The sequence below is a fragment of the Leucoraja erinacea genome, chromosome 21, assembly GCF_028641065.1.
Source record: "Leucoraja erinacea ecotype New England chromosome 21, Leri_hhj_1, whole genome shotgun sequence".
NCBI classification, from domain to species: domain Eukaryota; kingdom Metazoa; phylum Chordata; class Chondrichthyes; order Rajiformes; family Rajidae; genus Leucoraja; species Leucoraja erinaceus.
The window spans coordinates 7,385,322-7,401,320 of NC_073397.1; the positions used below are offsets into that span (position 1 = coordinate 7,385,322).

At 41.9% G+C, this 15,999-nt stretch overlaps 1 protein-coding gene across 1 annotated transcript in view; it reads right to left on the minus strand.

The window, feature by feature from the left end:
• The window catches only part of ppp4r1l (protein phosphatase 4, regulatory subunit 1-like), a 61,091-nt gene that overhangs the window by 17,074 nt on the left and 28,018 nt on the right, over positions 1-15,999 (minus strand). Inside the window, exons 11-13 of the mRNA XM_055652026.1 lie at positions 12,191-12,765; positions 3,142-3,404; positions 125-217 (exon numbers count right to left, since the gene is read on the minus strand). Coding sequence (XP_055508001.1) covers positions 125-217; positions 3,142-3,404; positions 12,191-12,765 — 931 coding nt within the window. The remainder of the gene's footprint in view (positions 1-124; positions 218-3,141; positions 3,405-12,190; positions 12,766-15,999) is intronic.

The window sequence follows — 15,999 nt, forward strand, 5'->3', positions numbered from 1 at the left end:
GGATTTCAATGCAAGAAGGTTAGAAAAATCAGGCGTTTATTCAAAAAAATCCCAGAATTTCACTTAATTAGTGGTTGTTAAACTTAACCTGAGCATTACTCTAATGAAACTAAACTTTACCCACCTGTATTTTTGATTGATCATCGCCAAATAGCAAACTGTCGTGACGTTCCATCTCGAGTGTCTCGGCATGACAATGTGTCTCGCTACTCAGGTTCTGGAATGGAAAAACATACAAAATGCATGCAACATATTTAATTGGAGTGGGGTTTGATACTACTCCAAACAAACCAACAGTTTACAAACAAGACCCACAAAGGACATTCAGTAAAAGAGTTCCTGAAAATGCACATCACGCTTTTATTGAATGGACTTAAGTATCACCAATTAAGCCAGCAGCATAGGTAATGTCTAACAAAACCGTGCCCTGTGAGAGAATATTAGAGCTGATATCAGGGTAATCTCGGCTATCCAAGGTAGCCGAGTGACCTCTATTTTATATGCCAAGATTTTCGTTTTTTTGTTGAATAGCCCAGCTAGAGGATGAAATCAAAGAATGCAAAGCCCTTCACTCACTGAAAGACACAAATTGCCAGTAAAACTCAACAGGTCTGGCAGCATCCCCGGTGACCCTGAAGAAGAGTCCCTACCTGAAACATCACCTATCCATGTTCTCCAGGGATGCTGCCTTACCCGACTCCAGCAATGTGTGTCTTTCCTTGGCAAACCAGCACCTGCAGTTCCTTATGTTTGCTTTTCTGCCACTGGCATTTTACACTCATGTTATTTGCTTAAGTGCCTGGCTGATTTTGGTTGTAATGGAATCAGTTATAATGGTCAAGAGACCAGAAAGAAAAAAAGGACAGATTGTAACTGATAGGATTGATGTTGGAACGGCTAAGTTGGCCCTGGCCCTTGTGCTTGTTTCAGTTTTTTCAAGTCAATAGGCTTTTTTCAAGTCAATAGGCACAAAGCTTAACGGAAGTTCCATTTCAGTTAAACCCCTTCTCCACATGCTATAATCAGATGGACACATTGGTACCAGTACCTTGGGTATAATATGCAGTTCCTGTGAAGCTCAAACCAAATTTACAAATGGGCTTTTGCAATCAGATTTTCCTCAGCGTGCAACTTGCCCTGCTGTATGCTCACAATTGCTTCCTTTGGTCATTATTCTGCATAGTTTCTTTCAATGGTAACACTGCTGTCAAAGGTGACCACAAGGATGAAAGTGCCACACATGACTTTACTCAGCACCAAATAGTGTGCACACCATGGGCTCACCAACCCTGCTGAAAATGTTTATGAAGAGGCTGGCAAATCATTTCTCTCCACAGATGTTGCTGAATATTTTCTGCATGAGCTCTATTTCCCACCAATCCCAGATCTTTATTTCATATAAATAATACATTTTAGTTTTAGTGATACAGTGCGGAAACAGGCCCTTCGGCCCACCGAGGCCGCACCGACCAGCGATCCCTGCACATTAACACTGTCCCACACACACCAGGGAAATTTTGCATTTACAACAAGCCAAATTAACCTACAAACGTGTACATCTCGAGTGTGGGAGGAAACCAAAGATCTCGGAGAAAACCCACGCAGGTCACGGGGAGAACGTACAAACTCCGTACAGACAAGCACCCATGGTCAGGATTGAACCCGGGTCTCTGGTGCTGTAACACAGTAGCTCTCCTGTTGAACCACATTGCCCAATGATCAAAGAAAATGGGGGAACATTTTTTTTTTGCTGTGCCTATAATTTTTCACCTGATTTTTTCATAATTGTTTAATAGCAACAGGAACATCTTGTTATTTTAAGAGTTGGCTGTGCGCAGGCTGACCCAAGGTCAACATTATATAAATCACACAGATTTAACAGTTTTCAACTGATAGCAAAGTAAATCCCAGTCAGCCTGCCAAAGTTAAAAATGAACCAGCTCAGATGCTCTGGACCTTGTGCATATATTGTGGAGGTTTGCCACAAATGAACGATAGAAGCAGTCGGGCGGAAACGGTGGTGCAGCTGTAGAGTTGCTGCCTTGCAGCGAATGCAGCACCAGAGACCCGGGTTCGATCCAGACTACGGATGCTGTCTGTACAGAGTTTGTATGTTCGCCCCGTGACCTGCGTGGGTTGTCTCCGAGATCTTTGGTTTCTTCCCACACTCCAAAGACGTAAAGGTTTGTACGTTAATTGGCTTGGTAAATGTAAAAATTGTCCCTAGTGGGTGAAGGACAGTGTTAATGTACGGGGATCGCTGGTCAGCGAGGACCCTGTGGGCCGAAGGGCCTGTTTCCGCGCTGTATCTCTAAACTAAACTCTAACCGGCGCGGCTTTAAGTGGCCGTGGGACTTGCTAGCGCCCGACGGGGGCTTTGACTTTGACTTCGGGAGAGGAATGGAGAGCAGGGGAGAGACAAGACTTTGCCTTCCATCACAGTGAGGAGGAGATTCGCTGTGATGGACGTTTGTGTAAATTGTGTTGGTGTGTGTCTTGGTTCTTTTCTTGTATGACTGCAGAAACCCAATTTTGTTTGAACTTCATGTGAGGTTCACATAAAACACAGTTCATAATGAATTATATAAATGTAGCACCACTCCCTCCATAGCACAGAAACATTAAAAATTGATAAATAGACATTCAAAAGGTTGATGTTGTGTTCTTTCTCCACAGATGCTGCTACAGGACAAGAAATAGGTGCAGAATTAAGCCATCCTACCCATCGATCATGGCAGATTATTTTTCCCTCTCAACTCCATTCTCTTGCTTTTTCTTTGTAACCTTTGACACCCATACTGATTAATACTCAATGATTCAGCCTCCACCGTAGTCTGTGGCAATGAATTCCACAGATTCACCGCACTCTGGCTAAAGAAATTCCTCCTCAGCTCCATTCAAATTTTGACGTGTCAGCTCCAAGAGACACACAGAAAGCAGCAGGAGTATTTCGGCTACCATGTTTTTATAAAAAGCATTGGATGCAACATGCAAGATTATACTTAATACCAGAAGATTTTCAGTAACATACAAGACACATTTGGTCCTATGAAAACTCCAATATTTGGATCCAGTGAAGGTCTTGGAATACTCTTGTGTATATGAAGCAGCACTAAGGTTTGAAAGATATTGTTAACGTACCATAATCTGTTCATTTTCATTAGATTCTAAACATTCAACCAAGAGTTCAGTTGATGGCCTTGTAACCTCAGCTGCAGTGTCCAAGCCAACAGATACTTCAGTCTTGATGCAATTGGTGTCAGTTGGGGAGGCAGGTTCTGGGCTGAAGAGTGATGCATCAGCCTGGTCTGCATCTGTATTTTCACCATCAGCTGACAGTTCTTCTTCTGGCACAGAATCCAATCGTGCCGCTCGAAGAGCAGCACTAATCACCTGGACCTGTGCTGCAGGAGGAAAACAAATATGGCCATTAGAGACAACCCCCTTCAGGTTTCACTGTCTTTCAGTCAACATGTCAGCGGCTGGGTGCAATAGGATAGTTCTGTTCCGTCACGAGACACTTCACAATGCACAGTAGACAGCAGCTCTTGTGAAATATAAATGTATGGGATAGGCAGGTATCAATTAAAGGGTGAGCTGCAATACAGAGTGGAAGAGGTTGCTCTTCAGCATAAAACTGGAATAGGGAGATGGCATCGAACAGTAAACGTGAACAATTCAGAATGTAGAACACGCATTTACATGGAACAGTGCAACTATTTCATTAATTGTTTTTAGTTTTAGTTGAATATTGCTAATATCGTCATTTACAGGTGGCTCCAAATCTATATGTTAATGGTCCTAACAATCTGCTGGCTGGGAGGTGGTAGGGATAGTGTAGAGTTGAGGTATTGCGGAATAAGAATCCTTTGCTACCTATTCAATGAAACTAGTGAGAAATAAATTGCCCAAGGAACTTTTGCATGGTTAAGCATGTACAGCAAGATTCTCTCAACAATAATGAAATGAATGACCCTACAGGCCTTTCTAAATTTGATTACTTCTCGCAATTACTTGGTCTAGAGCAAAACTGTTGAAGGACAGCATCAGGGAACAAATCATCATAAAAACACAAATAAATAGGAGTAAGAGTAGGCCACCAGGTTCCTTAAGCCTGTCTTGCCATTCAATAACGTCATGACTATTCTATGCCGGCATCAACTCTTCTTCTGTGCCAGTTCCCCATAATCCACAATCTTTCAAATATTTATCTAACTCCACCTTAAATATATCCAATGATCTGGCTTCTACCACCTTCATGGGCTAGAATTCTAGAGATTTAGTCAGAAAGTGATGGGAATCTGAGATCCTCTATCCCTAAAGGCTATCACAACTAGGTCACTTCAAAATTTCAAAAGTCTGATTGGCCTCCATCAATATAAGATAGTTATTTCTGCTACAATGCTCATTGGATCCAAGGCGATTGATGAATACGACATGTGTACTGCGAGGGCCTAATTAGTTATAACATGATTGGGAAGAAGTGAACCACTTCAATGTTAAGTGTAGGAAGGAACTGCAGATGATGGTTTCAATCAATGATAGACACAAAAAGTAACTCAGCGGAGTCTGTAGAAGGGTCTCGACCCGAAACGTCACCTATCCCTTTTTTCCAGAGATGCTGTCTGATCCGCTGAGTTGCTCCAGCTTTTTGTGTCTATCACCTAAAAGTTAAGTCGCAAATTGGCAAGCAGAGAAAAGATGTGATGGAAATGTTTTTTGTCTATGTAGCAATAATCAAACACCACTGCCTCATAAGAACACGTCTGTCAGTTTCACTGGGGTGGCCATTGAAATTGACATGCAATAACTTCTACTGACACGTGTTATGATGCTCTATAAAATAATGCAACATTATGTCTTCTGTATTTTTAGTTAACGAAAATAAACATAGCAATTAAAAAGACCTTTATTCTTTAAAATCCTGCAAGGAAAAATAAATTTGTTATTGCAAGTCTAAAAATCTCTACCGATTTAACCCCATTTTCCTCACTGATATAATTAGTTTTATAATGCTATTTTCTATAACACAAGGTTTCAGGAATGCAACCATTTGCACTAAGAGATATTTAACCAAAGTGGGTAAACATAGAAAATAGGTGCAGGAGTAGGTCATTCGGCCCTTCGAGCCTGCACCGCCATTCGATATGATCATCCAACTTAGTATCCCATCCCTGCCTTCTCCCCATACCCCCGATCCCTTTAGCCACAAGGGCCACATCTAACTCCCTCTTAAATATAGCCAATGAACTCGCCTCAACTACCTTCTGTGGCAGAGAATTCCACAGATTCACCACTCTCTGTGTAAAAAATGATTTTCTAATCTCGGTCCTAAAAGACTTCCCTCTTATCCTTAAACTGTGACCCCTAGTTCTGGACTTCCCCAACATCGGGAATAATCTTCCTGCATCTAGCCTGTCCAACCCCTTAAGAATTTTGTAAGTTTCTATAAGATCCCCCTTCAATCTTCTAAATTCTAGCGTGTACAAGCCGAGTCTATCCAGTCTTTCTTCATATGAAAGTCCTGCCATCCCAGGAATCAGTCTGGTGAACCTTCTCTGTACTCCCTCTATGGCAAGAATGCCTTTCCTCAGATTAGGAGACCAAAACTGTACGCAATACTCCAGTTGTGGTCTCACCAAGACCCTGTACAACTGCAGTAGAACCTCCCTGCTCTTATACTCAAATCCTTTTGCTATGAACGGATTCAGATAGAGATCAACCATGCTGTAATTAAGTAGTTAATTGTTTCAAAGCACAGAATAAAATAATACTTCCCTTCTTGAGCCTTAGGAACAGAAAACTCTTAAATATACATATACTTAGATTTAAAAATATCCATAAAAGGGAAACAACATTGACATAGATTCATCCAATCAGAAATAACATCATTTAATTTTTTTAACATCAGTCTGAAGAAGGGTCCCAACCCGAAATTTCACCTATCCATTGTCTCCAGAGATGTTGCTTGACCCACTGAGTTACTCCAGCATTTTGTGTCTATCTTTAACATCATGTATGCTCTAATATAGATGAGAGTACTTAATCATAAGGTGCATGACATTAATGATCACATATTAAGGAAAGCTAAACCTGAAGCCTCTAGAATTGGTTTGGTTATAGAAAGCACAGCCAGTCAGGGACATTTACAAACTGACTTTCTTTAAACCAGTCACTTTCCCAACTTAGATACTTTGCTGCAACTGAAAAGTAATGTGTAAAGGCATATTCCAAACATATCCATAAAACAGATGTTCAGCAAAAATATATATTGTGTTGTTATTTGCGAGCAAAGCACCAAGGCAAATTCCTTGTATGTGTCATACATGGTTAATAACATTTATTCAATTCAATGTCATAAACAGTGTTGCAATAGTTTTGCATTACTCTGGACTGAGAGGCACAGGTGGAGCATGAAGAGGATGGATTGTTTTTCTGGTTCTCAACTTTCCAAATAAATGACTTTGGGAGCTCTATCCAAAAGCTTTCAAAACAAAATCAAGAACATTACAAGCACCAAACTAGAAACACAAGGAAGCCTTGTGAAAAGTTTCCAGAGAAGGATTGCAGAACCAACAGCTGAAACATTATTTTGTAGCAGGAAAGGCACATTACATGTACATCGTTCAGTGGAGCGAAAATGGCACCTCCTCAAAACTGGTTCCCTATCTTGGCTCATGGAGTCCAGCAATGCTCAGGCAGGTCCCCTTCAAGTACATTGGTACAGGGTGTGTGTGTGTGTGTGTGTGTGTGAAGCTTGGGTTTGGCATGAGTGGATTGCAATGGGCCATGAATCAAAGACATTTGTGAGGGAAGAGGCGTCCTTACACGCAACATGCCACTGAGCATTGCCACACAACACTAGATATATATCTCCATGCCAATTTTAGGTGGACAGATCTGTAATGACTCACTCTATCCTTTTCACCTATTAAATATATTATCACTTTAGCAAGATCCTAATGCTCTAGCACTATGAGCACAGCCAGAGAGTGGAAAATTATAATCACTGTTTCCTTCCTTGCGTCTTCTGGTAATTTAGCTATGATGTATATATTTTTTAATGTAAATCATTTAATATTTTCTCCTTTCATTTTTACCATATAATATTTTGCACTCTTCCTCCTTAACTACACCTGCATTGCCCTTCTCTTCTTGGAAGTTAGCCAAAATAATATTTAGAATCATCCCCCCATGTTTCTGAATCATCAGTCACTAACAGGCGCAACTCTGTCCGTCATCACCAACCGAGTATTTATAGACCGTCTTGAGGTTCTCTTTGATTTGACTTCAATATTTTTTTTCCTTTTCAATTTAACTACATATTTCTGCACACCCTTGGGTTTCTTGTAGTAATGACCTCTTGGCAATGGACATAAATAAGCTTCTCTTTCGTGCATTGTCCTAAAGAGCATGCGTTGTAATTACAGAACTGTCAAACTGTTATGGTTCAGGAGATTATTCATCAAGTTTCTACTGACCCTTAATAAAGCAAGTCCAGCAGTGTCATTATGTTTAAGCAGGAACTGCAGATGCTGGAAAATCGAAGGTAGACAAAAATGCTGGAGAAACTCAGCGGGTGCAGCAGCATCTATGGAGCGAAGGAAATAGGCAACATTTCGGTCCAAAACGTTGCCTATTTCCTTCGCTCCATAGATGCAGCTGCACCCGCTGAGTTTCTCCAGCATTTTTGTCCATCAGCAGTGTCATTACCCAGCTCTTTCTCCATACGCGTGTAAATTATTCTCAAGTGCCCATCGACTTCCTATTTGCAAGCTCTTGCTCATGACAGTGGTTTCCAGATAATATCTTGATTCTTCATTAAAAAATTCTCATATCTCCTCCCATGTTTTTGGCAAAATGTTAGCAACTGACTCCAATTACCCTCTGTAATTGCCATCTTGTATACCACTATCAAACTTCCTTTGATCAAGGAGAACCAGTTTCTCCATATTTTAAAGTTCTCATTATTCTGGAAAACAAATGTTACTCCAAAAGTGGATTACTGATACAATAATATTCATGTGCACTATACGATTGAATAATATAAGAAAGAGTGAGTGGCTCACAATATCTGGACTTTTAACATTGTTTACAAAGCTTGCAAAAACTGAATCTGGTGTAAATGGCGTGTTAACGTATCAAAGTGCTTGGACTTCCGGAGTGGCGTTCAAAACAAATATGGATGCCAATACCAGGAAATTTAAACGCTCGTGTGGGGTCCAGATATTGTGAGCCACTCACTCTGAAGCAGGCATGAATATTGAATGCTATGCCGGATTCTGCGATGGGACCCTGGACAATGTGGATAGGTGATGTTTCGGGTCAGGACCCTTCTTCATATTGATTGTGGGGGTTTGCGGGACGTAAGAAAGCTGGAACAGAGGAGGGGTAGGACAAGACCTGACAAGTGATAAATGGACGATAGACACAAAGAGCTGGAGTATCTCAGCAGAAAGGGCAGCATCTCTGGGAAGAAGGAATGGGTGACGTCTCGGGTTGAGACCCTTATTTAGACTAGTTAGGGATAGACTAAAACGAGAAAAATAGATGATAATGTAGAGAGATAAAGAACAATGAATGAAAGATGTGCAAAAAAAGTAATGATGGGGGCAGCTTGGGTGATGAAGGGAGGAGTGAACCAAGGACTTGCGGTGGGAGCATTCTCTTCAGGAAAAGCAAAAAAGGGATAAGGGGATAGGCTGCTGGTGTGAAGCCAAAGAAAGGTGGGGAATAGGGGACTAGGTGATAAAAGGAGGGGGGGGGGGGGGGGGGGGGGGGAAGTAATTTTTTATAATTGGCCTAAAAGGTTGCCTATCTCCTTCGCTCCCATGGGGGCAGCTGCTGCACCCGCTGAGGTTTCTCCAGGACTTGCGGTTGTGCATTCTCTTCTTCCCCCCAGACAAAAACAGGGGTTAGAGATTGTAATGGGGGTGAAACATGGGGACTTCTCTACTTTTAGTTAAAGAGGAGAACCCTCCCCCAGACACAACAGGGTCCCTCTCTATCCCTTCCCCCCCCCCTCCCCCGACCCGCCTCTTCCTTCCCATTCCTCTTCCTGTACTCACACCCCCTTCTCGCCTCTCCCTCCCCTTCCACCTATATTCATTTCTCTGGCTTCATAATTTGCAACTCTCTTATCCTTATCACACCCCTTTAGTCTTTTCATCTCTGGTCTTTGTCCAACTATCTGCCAACCAATAAAACATCCTCACCCGCATCCATCTATCAGTTGCAGGCCTCCTGACTGACAGCCAACCTTTCTCCACCACCCAGGTCCAATCCAATTTCCTCAGAATGCTCCAACATTCACCACACATCTCTCTGCATGAGATACATCCAAAAACCCGTTCTACTGCACACATAGCCCCGCCTCTCTAACCCAATACAGCTGTCATCTGCCTCACACCCAAACTAGCAGTACATTATTACATGATCAGAAATGTTGGAAGAGCCAAGCCAGTCAAACAGCCTTTTTAGTTTAGAGATACAGTGTGGAAACAGGCCCTTCGACCCACAGAGTCCATCCTGACCAACAATCGCCAATAAACTAATTCCACCCGACACACTAGGGACAATTTACAGAAGCCAATTAACCTACAAACCTGCACATCTTTTGAATGTGGGAGGAAATTGGAGCACCCGGAGAAAACCCATGCGGTCACAGTGAGAATGTGCAAACTCCGTACACATAGCACCCGTAGTGTATGGGTCTACAGCACTGTAAGGAAGCAAATCTATCACTGCACTGCCACTTCTAAACGCAGTATACGGATCACAGAACTGAAGCGTTGACTGGTTTGCTTTGCATAAATGTTGCTTGGCTGGCTGAGTTCTTCCAGCATTTGTATTTTTCCTTCAGATTTCAAATTCTACAGTCTAATTTTTTTTCTCCTCGGGCTTGAGTCATAATGCATGTTAATTCAACTTTCCTGGAGCAGGCAAGTTGGCAACCATTGCGTCTTGCATTTATGACCAGTGACTCATGACCAAGCTCTCTCCCTCTACATTTCTTAGCACAGATCATGACTGCAAATGTTCCAATTACCTCGCGAGCAAAATGTGAAATATCGACATTCCAAAGAACAATACTAGAGTACATAGAACAGCAGAGCAACAGGCTATTCCACCCACTGTGCCAAACATGATGTCAAGTTAAATACTCAGTGGCCCGTCCAATAAAAGCAAGCAGACCATACACTTTTTAAAAAATCTATTTATCTACTTGTGTTGCCACTTTCATGAAGCAAGGAACTTGGACCCCAAGCCCTCTCTGAACTTGCCATTGACTATATACTTTTCCCTCACACACAACTCCCACTTGCTTGGATTCAACTCAATCTATAATTTCTTCACCCATTTCTGTAGTTGGTGTACATTGCACTGTACATTTTAGCAGAGTTCATTACTATCTGCAACTCCACCAATGGTGGTGTACTTTGCAAATGTACTAATCAGCCCCGCTAGTTACACGCCCAAGTCACTCGTAAACAACTGGAGCCAAAGCACAGATCCCAGCAGAACTTCATCGATCACAGACCTCCAGCCAGAATAATACCCTTCTTCAACAATCCTCAGTCTTCTATGCTAAGCCAGTTCTGAATCCAAATAACCAAGTTACCGTGAATTCCATGCATCTTAATCTTCTGGATTGCCTACCATAAGGGACTTTATCAAATGCCTTACTAAAGTGCATGTAGCCAACAGTCACTGCCTAACTTTCATAGACCATTTTTATCACCTCCTCAAAAAACTAAATTAAATTCAGATATCACTGCCGCAGACAAAGCCATGCTGACTGTCTCCAATTAGTCAATTTTCTTCCAAATGCAAGTAAATCCTACCCTGAAGTATCCTCTCCAATAGTTTTCCCAGCACCGACCTGAAGTTCACCGGCCTATAATCTCCTGGATTCTCTCCACTTCTTAAACAAAGCAACAACATTGGCTACTCTCCAGTCCTCCAGGAATTGCCTGTGGCCAAAGATCTTTGTCAAGGCCCCTGCAGTCTCCTCTTCTTGAGTAATGTTGCAAACGCAGTTAATGCTGAAATAGAATTCTTGGGATATTGCAGGAATGTGGTGGTATTACAGAATATGAAGGGCTGCGTGGGCAGACAGGAGCCGGGTAAGGCCAAATGCGAGCAGCGGAGGGCCGCAGGCAGTAGAGGGATGCCGCCAAGCCGGCCCCCAGCTTGCCCCACTGGAGAGCAGGATGGAGAGAGCAAGCGACGGCAGTCACGAGAGCAAGGGCCGGTAAGAGTGTGAACCGGGATCTTACCTTCCGTGCCATCAAGTTGGGCTACAGGAGGCTCCCCCTGGGCACAAAAGCTGAAGGTGGCTAGGCAAGGAGTGGGACAACGATTTACTGGACTCTCCGGACAGAGGCCATGCCTTAGACCCTGGTGGAGACTGAGCACCGGACTTTGAAAATAGCGCCTAGACCTGCCGACTCTTGCATGAATTCTCAGTGGACTATTTCTATACACTTTGTACTAATCGGGGATTGTGCTTAGTTATGGTAATAATTTACTAAACTGTATGCAAAATAAATCTCTGTACATATGTACACGTGACAATAAAGAACCATTGACCATTGTATTACTAGACTAATAATAATCTTGAGGTTTGGACAAATCAGCTAGATAATTTAATTAATTAGTTCTGGAATTAAAAACAAGCATCAGTAATGGTGACCACAAAAACATTCAGATTGTTGTCAATTCTCAGTGAGCTATTTTGGAAAAAGTATTGTCATCCTTAACCAGTCCAGCTAAACAAAATTCCAGAGCCTGAGGAATGCCTTTTATATTCACTTTCCTAGATAGTTGTTCACCGATTTGAAACCACTGCCCTACGCACTTTGATATCAATCACATTAAATACAAATATATGCATTGTAAGATAATGAAGGAAACACAACCAACCAATTTGTGCACACAAAGATCCCAGTCAGCAATGTAATCATAACACAAAATCTGTTTTGGAGATGCGGAGACAGTTGAATATTAGCCAGAGCTTCCAGCAGAGCGTACATTCCCTCGAGGTTCAGACGCCTCTTCCTACTGAAGCATATTCTACAGTTATCTTTGGGAGTAACCACTGAGCCACAACATACATTAGTGACATCTGTTGCCACAATTTCTCACATACTACTAAGAACAAAGCACTGGAAGTGGGATGAGAACGTACCTTGTACGTCAGGGTCATCCAGGTGCGCCTGTAAGCTCTCCAGTACTTTCTCCAGATCGCTGTTTGTCGTGGAACCTTCAGATAGTATCCCTGAAATGGAGGTGATGTTCTGTTCTCGCTTTTCCTCCTTAACTACTGTTTGTAGCAGCTCCAAGTCACAACTGATGTCAGGTAGAGGCGATCTCCAATAAACAAATGAATTAAACATGTCTACAGGGTGCTCCACATTTACTCGAAGGGATGTGGAGTTAATTTTCCCAGTTTCTTTAGCAATTGCAACTTCTAAACGTTCATTTGTAGTGACGCACTTGCTTTTATCAGCTGTTTGGTCCATTGCTGCCTGATCACTTGATGCCAAAGCAGGAACAGTACTATCTGACGTATCAGATGGTGGTATTTTCATCCGAGAATCATAAGTGCCCAAATTAGAGTTTAATTGAACATTCCCTTGAGTTTCAGATGTCTCATCCTGCTGAAGCAGACTTCCGTCACTGGTCAATTCATCATTTCTTAACGAAGTGGCTTTCTGCAAAGTGCCTTGGTTCTGAATTTCAGATGCATCTCCGGAGGAAGCACTGAAATGAAAGGACACATTGTACACACACCAAATAAAAGCACTTCATAAAAAGCATACGAAACCTACTGCCTATGTTTTATGGCTAAAAAACTACGCAAATGCCAATTTCTATGTCTAGTACAATATCGTTTTGCAAGAACAGTTAAGGGCTCGTCCCACTTTCTTCGGCGACTGCCGGCACCCGTCATAGTCACAGCAGGTCGCCAAAAATGTTCAAAACTCACGACCATACAGGTGACATGTCGCGGGGTGACGTCTGTATGGTCGTGAGTAGTCGCCCAAAGAGTGGTACCCTTTTCTGGTTGCCGCTAGAATTTCAGCATTTTGAACATTTTCGGCGGCCTGCTGCAACTATGACGGGTGCCAGCAGTCCCCGAAAAAAAATTGCGTAAGTGGGACAGGCCCTTTAGAATGTATAAAATAAACTTTTATGGTGCTACACAGCAAAGAAAACAAATTTAATACAGAGATAATTTCTCGTATTTCAGTCATAAATTTAGACATCTTTACTCACGCAAATAGATCACATTCCACATACAACCTCAGGATGCAGATGACATCTGCATAGATATCTCAAAAAGAGGCAAAAGATTTCTTACAAGTTAAATCAGGTTTCTTGCTTTTGAGCAAGCAGTCCCATTCTCTGTTGGTGACATGTTTTAACAGAAAGATGCAGTGAACAAATTATTGGTGATAAGTGGTTTGAAGATTATTTTGTGTATGTGCACGTGATTTTAAAGGAAGCAAGTGCTTAATTGAGGCGCTCAGCATCTCACATTTTATAGAAGCCAGGAGGCATCAGATAACCAGTTTCTCCTCTTTCCAGCCCCTATCATCCTGCATTAAACTCATTTATCCTCAAATCGGTGCATGGGAAAAACAGTTTGCAAATGGTGAGAGTTGTGCTGATGACCTAAGACCTAAAGCAGCACCAACTGTCCAAAGAAAAACATTGCTCTGGTGGCAATGGCTAACTTTCAAAATATAGTTACAAAATACCGGCATTGGTGATCATTGCATACAACAGACATATTTGATGACTCCCAAGCCCCATTGTGAAAGCCTTTGTATTTTCCTTCACCAACATCAAGTATAGGATCCAAAGAATTTGGTTGGAAATAACTAGATTATATTTCCAATTACACTGCACACACAATTGTTTCGCATTTAGTTGCAATTATCACTCAAGCTAAGTTCCCTTGTGACAAATATAGGCACTTTGTCATATAATGGACTAATGTTTAGCACAATGTATTCTGAATTGGCAAGTGCAGAATGCTGAATTTTTTGCTAGTGCAGAAAGCTGAAGAGTCCTTAATCTTAATTGATTGGTTTTCCCCCCATTGCTTGTACAATTTAGGTATTTATCCCTGTATATACTAGTTGCTGGTTAGAATCGCTGTATTAGACAGTAACTAGTGTGTGACTATGCACATTCAGGTTACCTATTCTGAACAGTTTTTCCTACAGATAAAGAGTATTTCTTCAATCTGCTACGTGGCGATTCAGCATTATTTTTAACATTAAGAAACCCTACTGAATTTAATAATACCATACCATAAAGATGCGAGAAGATAAATCAGAAAGTAGTAGGTAGGAATAAAGCACTAACGTTTGTTAAAGTATATAAAACATGAAGAAGAGTTCCAGAATTTTGAGCTCTGCAGAAAGTGAGTAAAAATGCTGCTAGGAAAAGTTTACATTTCAACAGTGCTCTCACATACATATTTAGAGATACGGAAAAGAAAGACTTAGAATTATTAGATGAAATTATATTACCACGCACACATCAGAATGGTAAAAAAAAAAAAAAAGGTGAGGTGACTTTACAGTCAAAGATTATGCTAGCTTGAAGATTACATTGTTCAGTTACAAGTTACGTAGATTCAATGACATTTATATTTTCAATTGTTTAATAACTACAAACATTTGTTTAATTGCACTCATTGCTGTCAAGCTGAAGAATGGGCAATTTTCTAAAAGCTTCAGAAAAGGAAATTATATACAAATATCTATTCATCTTTCAAAAATAGTAAATATTCTCACTTGTGCCTAATTTTACTTTTATCATTCATTGCAAGAATTGATTTGAAATCTGGACCATATTTTCTCCAGTCTCACTAAAAATGCACTTCCATCCCCATCACCTCTTGCTGACCTTTAATGTTCCCATTGCTTCACACCATTTACAAGCAACGCTTGCTCTTAAATCATGCTTATGCCATTAAGCAGAGGATACTAGCGCAATGAAGGTTTATGCCAGTGGTTATAAAAATATCGCTATCCCTGCTTTGTTACTTTGCCAGGCTCTTGTCCAATAAGCGAGTTCGGTATTCCGAAAAACGCAAGGAATCATGGGATTTGTCAAAGATCATTCGTGATTAAAAAAAAAGGCGAATGAAGTGCTGGCTGTATAAACTGTGTATAAATCGTTAAGTATTCTACCAATGAATTAATCTAGAATTCTGTCAACTCAATATCGGACAGGCGTCGCTCTTTTATGAACATTAATTCGATCTTATTTCTATCTCACTTCACAAATCCACCCTCTGGAATTCCACAGAACCTCTCCCGGCAGCGTTGGAGGACTTTCTCTCTCTCTCCGAGGTGGTTAACCAACAGCCACTGGATAAGGCGAGAGGTGCAGCTGACAATCCCTGGAGCAGAGTTGAGCTGGAGTTAGAACTTCTTCTCCGCGCTGGCTATAAGCCTGGGGCCGCCACTGCTCCGGGCCGGTGGCCAGTCACCCCGGACAGGTATGGGACACTCAGGAGGGGACAGGGATGGTAGTTAGACTCCGCTCACAAATCTGCCTCCTGGGGTTATGCAGGAGAGGGGTGCGTGGTTTTTGGTCCCAGAATTTGGATCCAGCCAACTTTCCTTCCTCCCTTCAACCCCACCTGGGCCCGTGTCACCCTCCCTGCGTCCTCCGATGAGTTACCTTTGCCTAGTCAGATTAATTTTGTTTAGGGACACAGCACGGAAACAGGCTCTTCGGCCCACCAAGTCCACGCTGATCACCCGTTTGCACTTGTTCTACATTATCTAACTCCAGTAGCAATTCAACAGCGCTTGCAGCGCTGGGGAGACCCGGGTTCAATCCTGACTACGGGTGAAACGCAGGTGTGTATACACGCAGCAGCTCTGCTGCCGAGAATGTTTATCTTGGGTGAACTATGACCTGGGCATGCGCAGTTGAAATACCAAAATCGCTTATTGCATGTGAGCAGCT